This window comes from Camponotus vicinus, unplaced genomic scaffold (genome assembly GCF_025532165.1).
Source record: "Camponotus vicinus isolate PSW18456_S1 unplaced genomic scaffold, iyCamVici1.0 SCAF_14, whole genome shotgun sequence".
Lineage (NCBI taxonomy): Eukaryota > Metazoa > Arthropoda > Insecta > Hymenoptera > Formicidae > Camponotus > Camponotus vicinus.
The window spans coordinates 4,265,330-4,277,475 of NW_028141950.1; the positions used below are offsets into that span (position 1 = coordinate 4,265,330).

At 32.9% G+C, this 12,146-nt stretch overlaps 1 protein-coding gene across 8 annotated transcripts in view; it reads right to left on the reverse strand.

The window, feature by feature from the left end:
• Window positions 1-2,109: 2,109 nt before the first annotated feature.
• Window positions 2,110-12,146, reverse strand: part of Ss (aryl hydrocarbon receptor spineless) — a 199,051-nt gene continuing 189,014 nt past the window's right edge. For 7 of the 8 annotated variants that reach the window (XR_014436620.1, XR_014436621.1, XR_014436619.1 and 4 more), the window contains 6 exons: window positions 10,595-10,889; window positions 10,158-10,299; window positions 9,618-10,085; window positions 8,514-9,449; window positions 7,240-7,526; window positions 2,110-6,715 (listed from right to left, as the gene is read on the reverse strand). Coding sequence is in view for 1 of the 8 variants with exons in the window: in XM_083088460.1 (XP_082944586.1) it covers window positions 7,281-7,526; window positions 8,597-9,449; window positions 9,618-10,085; window positions 10,158-10,299; window positions 10,595-10,889 (2,004 nt within the window). In the remaining 7 variants the exon portion in view is untranslated. The remainder of the gene's footprint in view (window positions 6,716-7,239; window positions 7,527-8,513; window positions 9,450-9,617; window positions 10,086-10,157; window positions 10,300-10,594; window positions 10,890-12,146) is intronic. The other variant, XM_083088460.1, reaches the window with a different exon arrangement.

Below are 12,146 nucleotides of genomic sequence, written 5' to 3' on the forward strand. Positions count from 1 at the left end.
ATTTGGTAATATATGAAACGTCTCACATCACTACTTCACTGCTCAAGAGCCACTGAGCGAATGATCGTAAGTCAAGAATATTACCGCGGTACTGTTTATATCGCCAGGGTCGACTATGTAAAGGAAGAATTTGATAATATATGAAACGTCACTACTTTATTGCTCAAAGTTACTGTGCGAATGACCGTAAGTCAGAAACATTACCGCGGTACTGTTTATATCGCCAAGATCGACTATGTAAAGAAAGAATTTGATAATATATGAAACGTCACTACTTTATTGCTCAAGGTTACTGTGCGAATGATCGTAAGTCAAAAACATTAATAAAGCCGTGTAACATATTAACAATAGCGCGATACTGTTTATCAAGGTCGAACATGGTGTTATTGATAATTCTCTCGTTGCCGAAATATTTTCTGTAATATAAAATATTCGTGCGCGGAATATTAAATTATAGAAGTATTTTAATTTATTGATTAAGATTAATTGATTATTTATTTATTAAACCATTCAGTAACGTATAGGGCACTACTGTTTATATTTTATATTGCCAAAGTCGAATGCCGTGTTATCGATAATTCGTTGCTGAAATATTTTATATATTATAAAATATACATTAACGCAGAATATTAAATTAATGACGTATTCTAATTTATTCATTAAAATTGATTATTTATTAAACAATTTATCACGGAGCCTTTCGTTATGCTAATTATTTGCATCTATAATTCGATTATTGTTTTACTTCGTGTTCTTTCACAATCCAAATTATATTTAGATTATCAAGTAGAACGATAACGTAACTCGGATGAAATATATTCGTGACTCTAAATATTAAAATAATAATTATTGTCTGTAAAAATCGCAACGATCGAAGTGATTACTTAATATTTTGGATTCCTATAATTTAAAGGCGTCTCGATTAAATTGTGTGTTTAATTAACAAGGATTGAGAAAATTTAAAATATTGGTCGAAATATATTTAATTCTAATATTGTTAAAGAAATATTATAATAAGCAGCAATAATCGAAAGATCATAGCATAATTAATTCTCATATACTCTTTTATGTATTCCCTGTTTCAATTTTTAATCGCGGTAATGAATGGTTGCGATTTGATAAAGATTTATCGTTACGATACAGTTTCATGTCGTTAATTAATTTTTAATTTATTAATTTTTATTAATATTTATAGCAAATTATGTTTCGATACTAATTGTAATCGTGTTTAGTAAAAAAATTACAATATACGAAGTGTTTCTCACTATTCTCAATATTCTAGACATAGGGCAAGAAGTCCTTTAAGAAAATTTAAAGAATTGCATATTTTAATTCAGAGCGTTTTCAGAAGATTTAACATTTGCATTCTCACATACTGCCAGACTGGATCCGACAAAACTTGCACTATGGAAGGAGAAATGAGTCAATTGACCGAGGGTATAATACCTCGGATGGTATGTATATATTTTTATATATTATTATACTATTTAAAATTAGATCATATTTTTTATATATGTTTTAATATATGTTTTATTCTATTTATAATTATATAATTTCGACAGACGTTCGAGTTCTGTAATATTTGCGAATATAAAATAATTCACTATTCGATTTATTTACGATTAATATGCGATTAATATGCAATTTTATATGAACGTCGCGATTGTGAATAAAATATATTTCGTGCTTGATTAGCAAAATAAGATAAAATGGACTTTAAAACTTTAAATATAATTAAAATATAATTTAAAAAATCGCGTTATCGCCAATTTTGTCCAATAATGCTTCTATATGAAAAAGAGATATATTTATTGGGTTGATACCATTGCATCACAATATTTTTTTAAATGCTGCTGTTTTCCAGATCAGTTTTTAAATTTTTCCGTCAAAATGAATTGGAGCAGATATTGAAGAACTTTTATGCCGTAATATCTTTGTGTTAAATTGCAACTAGAATATTGTAGCAATAATATTAATATTGCCGCAATATTGTTTCTGTCCTGTATGGATTTCTATTCATCATGACAGAGAAAAACCTGAAAGGCTTCTATAATAAGAAAAATAATAGGGAAGAGAAGAGTTAATTTGATTTTTTATTGCATTATTATAATTTATTTCATATATATAAACATTTGATACAGTTTTAAAATTTTATTTGTAGAACTTATATCTTTAGCAATGGTGTTAATAATAGCTAGATTTATATCCTATCGGATATAGTATATCAGAGAAAAATGGATGGAGTGATCAAGATTCAAAATTCGGTTTGGCATGATACTGTGTCGACTTGGATACGTTTAAAAATGTGAAACAAAATTGCTTGCAGAGAGAAGAACGAAATGTAAGTCCTATCACCCCTTTCCTACGATTGGATAGTTCATCGCCCACGCACTATCGCGCATTGACCGTCCTAGTGATTTTCACAATAAACGCACATGCACGTTTCGCTTCTTCGTCTTCGACCGGAAAGTATCCGTCGTAAGCGCCCGAGAAAAGTGTCAAGATTATAAATACATCAAAATTGTTGGAAGAAGTTTAATTTTAATTATCTATATTTTACGTAACTTCATGTATTGAAATATTAAACGAAAAAGAAGAATCCAACAATATTTTTCAAGATCCTCGGAATTGTTTCATCACAGAAACGTCAAATTGTTTTGGGATCGCACATTAGGCGCTTGAAACAACGAATTGATCATCTCCGGAATATCTCGAAGAAGCGAGCTTTCTTAGCAAAATTATAAGATCGAGCTCTTCAATTGCGTTTTTCTTCCGCGGCAATTGCCAGAAAATAAGGTACGTATTTTTTATCTATACGAATAGCTGCTTGAAAATCTGTACTGACTATGATCTTAATTATATGCTCGTTATTATATAATATAAGATACCTTACTTCAAATATACAATGAATATACATTTATGCTTAGATCGTCAAAATATCCTCGCGATCGCAATTTAACATATACGAATATGTATAGAGAAGACTGTCGATTAATATCTCTCTTTCTCTTTCTCTCCCTCTCTCGTGAGATATTATATTTTATTATCCTTTCTTAGAATTACATTTACATGTTAACACGCCGAGGAAACTTACAGTGATAATTAATAAGATTGTCGGTTAAATTAGCTATATAGCGAGAATATTATCACAATTTAAGCATATCGTTACTAATTCGCTTTTTTTATGAATGGACTAGACTCGATTACTTATAATAATAATAGCTTCTTAACATTTATAAGGATATTGCAGAGAAACGAGGATATCTCTTTCGCAAGCTATAACAATAAGTCGGAAATATAGATATACAAGATTTCGGTTCGAAACAATCTACTATCAACATGTCCTTATTTTTGTAATAATTTTTTTATCTTTCTCTATTTCTTTTATTACATGTTTCACTTTGTGATTTGCTTCTTTCACAAAAATCTGGAATCGTTCGTTAAAGGAATCATATTTTGAAAATTGTAACGTATCTCAAAGATATCAGGAAGACTAATAAAATAAAGTAAATCAGAATTGAATTAGAAATGAATAATCGAAAAATAATCGATTACTTTAAAAAATTTTAATCAAATATTTTTAGTATAATCTAATTTTTGAGAGTATTCTCTTCAATTTTTCAATTTCAATTTTTCAACTTAACAACTTTTTATATATACATTTCTATAAATGACAAGTTATTCGAAAAATAATGAGGATATGTTTGATAGTAGCAAGTTTCAATATCATCTTGAACTGTATTTAATTACAAAGTCAATCAAAGTAGAGTGGGATATTTTTAGATAATCGAAGATCGGGATGCAAAAAATTATGTTTCATAAAAATTGCAAAGATCAGCGAGACATTTTAAAATCTTGCTTTAAAGATCTTAATTATAAAAGTAATGTGCTCCTGCATTTTTTTATATTTTCAATATATTTCGTTAATTATTCTTATCTAGACATTCATGCCCTTAATTGTAAATAAAATCATATACAGCTTACTCGCATAAAAAAGGCGTTTTTTAATTTTTGCATCCGGTGCTTTGATTATGCTAAAATATAGACACATATCTCGTAAGTATGTGAACATATAAAAAGTACTACGCGTTATTAAGAATGAAACGTGTAGGAAACGGAATTCACTTATTATCCTTAACGGGAGCGTCATTTTTACAACGCACCTGATATACGTCTTACATATTATAATTAATAAATAATGTGATGATTTTTTTCGAAAAGTATGGAAGAGAATATCTAAATATATCTCGCTCTCTCTTTAACGTTTTATTTTTACCACTTTGATATGCGATTGCAATGGATATGCAATGTTATGCTTTTTTTAAAAGCGCGTGGAAATAATAGCTCTTTCAATGTTATCTTAAAATAGCTTTCTTTTTCTTGTGTTCATATAATATTCTTTATCGCGCGGATTTTTTCTTTTTTTGTCGATGTGGTTTAATGAGAATTATCGGAGATTTCCTTGACTTTGCAAGTGAGAATGCACTTAAAATTATTGGAAGGCCCATCTAGCATTGCTAAACACGAATTACACGTATACATATAAATAATATGTATAAATTAATTAAGTACAAAAATTACAAACTTATTAACAAAAATATTGGCAAGACTGAGTTTTAGCCGAATTAACAGGCTACAAACATTGTATCATTTTCGAGATTTTAGCGAGATTCTTGATGCTCGAAAGAGAATCTGAATAACTTAAAGAACCATAAGGTTTTGTTCCCATTACAATAGTTGATTAATCAAAGTATAAAATTATGTTCTGAAAAAAATTATCATCCGCCAACAATTTTTAAATTTGACTCATAGAAAGAGTTTAATCGCAATTTATTAATAATGTATTCCATAAAAATTTATTTATATTTTTAATGTGATATATTTTTATCGCTATAAGTATAAACGCACGTGCGTGATTCCATAATATTCCAGTACAATAAAAAATGTCGTGAAATATTCTCAGGAAAAAATTTATATAACGACTTTTTTATTTTATAATACAATATACAATATACCAATTGTTCAAAATTGGTTTGCCATGGATAAATTTTTATTTTTACATTAAGATTAATCGATTATGTAAACAGGAACATTACCTTTTTTTAATCTCTGCTCGTTATTATAAATTATTATTCAAAATAAATATGTAGGAAGCCAAGAGTCACGCAGAAATAGTGAATTTATTTAAAAACGTTTAGTGTAATAGAGTCTTGATTTTTATAAAAAAATGTGTAAAGCGGAAAGTAGGTTTATTGTAAAAGGAAGAGAACACCTTACTTTACATTTATGCCTTTTTCCCGGTAACAGGAATTTCATTTCGATGCATGTAACTGAAAGAGAGATCGCTAATACGTATATGTGGAATGTTAATAGTGTGTACCTTTTCGTTTAAACAAGACTATCGCTTGCTAATAACAATTTGCTCGAAATGTTTTTAAGACCATCGCTCCTTACATTGTATGCATTCTTAAAACATATGTCCTCGTCGAGAATCGACTTTTCAATTAATCGGAATATACTTCCAACTTTTATTTAAAAGGATTCGCTCTCGTGTATTTCTATATTTATATAATTCGTATCACACGATATGTCGCTCGTATCTTTCACTACTTGATCATTACTCGACGAGTTTTCTTTATATCGTCTCATTCTATGTCAATAAATATTACACTCAAGTATGCCTTCTCTTTGAAGAACATTGTTTTAAATTACCTAACACATATCACAGAATTCATATATCCTCTTTTAGAAAAAAAAAAATTATACAAACGCAATAGCACGGGATACAAAAGTGCGCATTAGGGAATTAGAATTACAGTACAAATACGTAGACGCATTATTAATACAAACTAAAGCCGCGTATGTTGCGCTTGTCCTAGTCCGATCGAATGACGAATTTTGTGCTTTCAAATATAAAAATAATGCTTGACGGTTTTTGGTTCAAAGGAATGTCGTTCATTAATCTTATTTTGTTTTAGTGTCTGGGCAGTGATCACTATCTTACACTATATTTTCTCCTGTTCATTGCAGAATAAAAAACACGCGCATTTATTTATTATAACTAGATAAAAATAAAATACATAAAATTTGTTCTTATTCAGAATATGTATAAGCCTTGTTTTTGTACTTCTTTCGAATTTCCTTATTCTATAATATAATGAAGATTGCTTTTTATTTTGATATGGCAGAATAATATACAATAAATTAAAAATTTATATTCTCATTTTATTCTCTCTTTATTATTCATATTAAAAGGAAAATGAATTGAGATAAACATTTGAATATGTATTTTCGATAGCTAATCTTCGAAAAAATACAAAAATTGCCTTGAAATTCATCGGTTCTTCTATTTTTATTCATTCTGCAATGAAGTATTATTGCTACTCATTAACTGCATTCTATAATTGCAAAAATGAAATTGTAAGATACGCGCCTTGTGTGTGATCGCTGCCCCTTACGTACATAAGATCATGATCAGTGTACATGCAGACTCAAACTATGAATCCTGAAGAATATCCACTTAACGTATCAGATAAATCAATACAATGAAAGTTATGTAATAGTAGACTGGTTATTACTTCTGTAATGAGTATGTTACAGTACTAATAGAATACTCTTAATAAGAATACTCTTAATTCTTGTAATCGACATTATCTGTATGGTACAGTGACGCGTTTTGGAATCCGCTTCGGTGAAGATATCTTTTCAGAGATACCTGCAGAAATACAAACAGAAAACAATGCATTATTTTTTTGAATCGCATATATAAGAATAATTTTATATCTATATCAAAATTAAATTAAAGCAAAAAGTGTCAAAAGATCATTTTTTCTTTCGTAAACTCAGTTTTAATTAATTAATTAATTAATTATATTTTGATGAAAATTTTGTTGGGATATTTTTTGTTCTTTATATATTTCCATTTACACATTATACATTATTATTATTATTATTCTAATAATGCTTTACTTTCTTCTAATTAAAAATAAAACTCTATATTATATTATAATTGAGTGTTTTACTGAGAAGATGAGCTATTTAACAATAAAATTTACTTTGTATATAGAAAAAAATCTTTTTTATATCCCAATATATATTTTTATATAATCCGAAAATAGCGTATTCAAACTTATTTTTTCTATATTTACGGAACAGTTCATTCTCTCATTGAATCGCTAAATTAGCTTCGGTGATGTTGCGTGTCTATTTAACATCGGTTGAACATGTAAGTGAACGTACCTTCATCACTGATATAAAGCGACGCCGAGGTTACAAAGGGACTATTGGTTGAGCAGGGTGTTAGTCACCTCAGAGATGGACAACAGAGGACTCCCGGCGTCCGGTTTGGAATCTGTGGAACAGGCGGGCCCATTCCCGCTGTTGCCGCTGATGATCCCACTACGTGGTGGTGGTGCGGAGGGTGGTATAAGACGTTGTTGCTGTTGTTGGTGTTGTTGTCCGCCGCGGTGCCCATGCCCATGCCTGTTGCCACCCCCGTCCCCGTTCCCGCAACTGACGGTGGCGTGCTGCAACCAAATGGATGGTCTCACCGTTATCTTACATGTACTAAATGTACGCTTCTCTTACTTCAGATAGCGACATAGAGCCATTAGAGTAACTGAAAATCGACATATTAATATTACTAAAAAAGTTTAGACATATGGCTTGTTTAGATAAATTTAAAATATTAGCTAATTGTAAAGCTTGATTTGATGCAAAAAATCAAGTAGTAATAGCTTATGAGCAAAATAATATGTGCAAAAACGCCATATCAAATTATGCCTTATTTTATCTTTGAGGCATGCTTTTCTTAAAAAATTAAATTAAAAATCAAAATGTGTGATTTTCTAATGGTATAAAAATTGTCTTGCGATTATTTCTTATGTAATATTTATATATTTGGTTTACTCCTTGATTTTAATGACGTTAAAAATAACGTTAAAATAACTTTAAAATTATGCTCATATTGGAATCATTTGATAAATTTAATGATTCATATAATAGTAGCAATGAACTTTCTAAATAATTATTACAATTATATGTAAAATGATGCAGAAAAAATTTTTGATTAGTCATGAGCCATTCGTAACTATAGCATTTCTCATTCACGCTAAATTTAGGTGACCAATTCTTCCAAAAATATTCAAAATGTTGATTTATTGAAATTACTATTATTTCTACTCTTTTAACTTTTCATATTTAAAATATAAATACGATTGTAAAAAGCGATTTTAATATTAACACAACTAACAATTTTATATTTATGTAGATAATGTATAATGTGTACATAATATCCGATTCAGGGCGAAAAGATACAATCTTCAAAATTAAAGTTTTCCTTAAGCGGATAAAGCAAAATTTGTTCCTTGCAAATCAATAAAAAGTAAAATCAATTATAAATAGAATAGACTAATAAGCAGAACATATTAGTCTTTTTCGAAGATTGATCACCTTATTATAAATGCGTCGATGGAAAATTATAATAAAATCTGTGAGGCAGCAGTGACACTCACTGGGGCGTGTGCCTTGGTGGTGCGGGGTGGTGATGGTGGTAGGGATAGTACTGGTAGTGATGGTGTTGCACTCCTTGCCATACCTCGGAGCCCGCTTCTCCGTGCCCGCCATGACCTGGATGAGAATGCGTGTAACCAATGGTGCTGGCGGCTGCCGCGGCGGCGACTGCAGCCGCTTGATACTGAGACGTGGTCACCGGATACTGTTGATGTTGTTGCTGCTGGTGATGATGTTGCTGTTGTTGCTGAGATTGTTGCGTTTTATTATTTCTTGGCGGGCTTGACTGTTGATCCGTAGGGGAGGTTTGCCGCCATTTGCAATCTCCATTCATGGAATTCATCTCCGCCAGCGATTTTAGCGGATCGCCAGTGGTGTTGGTCGAGTGCGTGGAAGAATGAGTCGAGTGTGGTGTCGGCGGGCTATAGCTGCCGTTGTTTCTGGGTGGCGTGCGCGATGGCGGCGCGCCCCACATTAGCACGGTCTGCCGTGGCGCCTCGTTACTGTACACTTCGGGTTTTACGTCCTCTATCTTCGGTGTCAGCATACCGTTGGCTGCGCCGGTCACTGGTGAACTGCCAGCGGAATTGCTGGATGACGCGCCTTCTAGTGAATGTCTGCTTCCGGCGCGTACAACATTCATGTCGGTCGTCGTTGGATGCATCGTAGATGCGCTCGCTACTGGACTGGCAGCATATGGTGAACCGCTGACGCTACCGGGATGTCTCGTTTCCACATAGCTATATTTGGGCGATTCGTTACTACTCAGTTGTTGGCAGTAGAGTTTCTCTTCTGTCTTGCTAGTCAACTGATGAGTCTCGTATGTGGGCAACGATACGTCGATGAAGCCATTGTACGTAGTGCCGGTGTGATATTCTGGATAATATGAGCCCAGCGGCCTATATTGGAATAGATTCTCTGTTGCAGCCGTGAGATATCTGTGTAAGAAAATAGTAATATAAATTTCTCTATCATTTATATTACATTTGCTATTTCATACCATGATTTATTTAGTAAATTAAGTGCTTTATAATAAACTATCTAATTAAATTAATTAAATTTCTCATAGTAGTTCGAGAAATTTGTATCAGTTTAAATCAACTTACCTGTTATCTAAGGCAGTTGCTGGGTAGAGCGTTTGATGATAGTTGCCCGTGTGACCGATGTAAGTCGTCAAGGAAGGATCGGTACTAGCCGCTACTGCTGTTGGCGCGTACGGCGTCGGATACATGGTATTTAAATTGCTATAGGCTGCCGCAACTGCGGCTGCTGCGCTGGTGTCCGCCGCAAGATAATCCACGGACGCGACTGTAGGAGTCACCGGTGGCGAGACCGACGATTGAGCGGAGAGTTTGCTACGTTTGCTTCGGCATGTCGAAAGAAAGTCTCGCAGATGCGTCTTGTATCGTCTGTTCCCTCTCTGAGGTGCCGGCTGTGCCGGTAACGTTGGCGTCATAACTGATCCCGTCAAACTATCACTATCCGAAAAGTAGCTGTTGGTCAATCCAGCGTCCAAATAGCTCACTTTAAAGTCCATCGTACGTTTGCCGAGCAAGTCTCGACCTTCTTCTTCCCTGAAATATGAAAAAAATGTCAATTCTAATACCGTTTACAATTCCTTCGTTAACGCTAGTGCTGAAACTTACATGAGAGGTCGATGAGTACTGAGTACAAAATCTGGTTTCGAATTTTTGTAGACCAATCTAGAGCTAGTTTGTAGCCACTGCCATCCGCCATCTTTCGTTTGAAATCTATAGGCTATCATACCTGATGCACCAGTTTTCAATACTGAAAAAAAAAAACGTGTTAGATTAAAATAATTCTTATATTCATTTATTATTTAATTTTTAATAAGGTAATATGACATGATTATACTTCAATCAAATCAACTTTGCAGCAATAAAAATAAAGTATTAATACTATCAAGTTTGAATAAAATAATTAGCAAGTTTTTAATATTAGCCAGCTTTCATGTTAATCGACGATATCTTTAAAAAACTGATTTCTACTTTCTATTGTGAAAAATATTATTTTTGCTGCACACGCAGCAATTTTCTATAATTTAAAAATATAATATACTTACATTCTTGATGCGCGCTAGCGACGTAAGCCAAGTCGTCGTAATGAACTAGATCGTAGCCACCGAGATTCGTTAGTTCCGCGTCAGAATAGCCTAAGAGCATCTTTCCTCTTTGATCCATCGTCACGAGCGCGAGATCCAATTTATGCTTGCTTTTAAACATTACTTCCTTCTGCGGCACTTCTAAGAGCGAAGGAGGCCCGAACGGTGTGCACAGGGCGAACAGGGCCAACGGCGGCTCTTCCGTCTTCCGGTTCTGACCATGAAGTACTTTAACTCGGCCCCTGATGTCGAGACGCTGCAACAAATAATTGGAAATTAGAATGAAAAGTTATTTAAACCTAAAATAAATAATTTAGAAAATTAATTGTCAAATATTAATTTAGAAAAGTAATTGCCAAACATTAAGTTAAAAAATTAATTATCAAACAGTCAATTTATATAAATGTCATATGTAAAATTATGATTGATACAAAATGCAGCAAATATTAATTAGTTAAATAAACATGAATTTTTCGATTATTTGATTTAACAATACTTTCCGTGCATGCGATTCTTTTTAAAAATATATAAAATGTTATTTTGCATACTTTCTACATCGAGTAAAATCTGAGTTTGTAACTTATCTAAAATAATATCTGTTACGTTACATTAAATAAATATTTGAATAAGGTATTTTATTTTTAAATAATTAATTATAATATGTATATATTTGGTATGAAAAAAAATTTTTTTTATTAAATTTAATAGTTGATTAATATGGAGTTTATTATTATAAACACAATCATTATATTAATTATTATTATAACTACTTATTGTATAAATTATTTCGCCCTACATTAGTAGATATATATTATAAATGTTATATATCCTCTATGAAATATTCCTCTCGTAAAACATGTTTCTCGAAAAATCTCACGCACAGCATCCGTTGATGGATGCGGGTGACAGATCGTGCTCGTGGCATTGGAAACGGAATATAGATCCATCCGATGAAGAGGATAAAAAAAATAAAAGGAAGCGTTCGGTAGCTAGATCCACCGTATGTCCCGTCGCGAAGGATACCGTCGAGGTTCCGGAGGCAGATCCTGAAAGAGGTGGCGGCGGATGAATCTCTTGCGCCGTAAACCCTCTTTTACGATTACAGTTTCATTTTCATAAACGTCAAAGCGGCGCCGTTTTTGCCAAACTCCCGAGCTCGGGCGCGGTGTTCGGGACCCTGACTCCTCTTTCTCTTTCTCGCATTCTCGTCCTTGTGTCCTCCTTGCCAAAGTTAATACCATCGTGCTTTCTCTCTCCGACCACGTCGCGCTCGACATCGCCTGTGCGCGCATCCGCGGTGTGTTTGCCGTAAGATAATTAGTGTTTTGCCGCATCTCTTCGTACCTCGACCTCCCTTCTCTTTTCCCTTCGCCCGATTTTTTTCTCCTCCTCCTCCTCCTCCTCCCCGGAGGAATGGAGAACCTGGTTTTGTTCGAGTCCTTGATTTATACCTTTTCTTGAACGCCATCGGGACAACGGTACCGACGATGGACAGCTCGGCCGTCCGGACGAA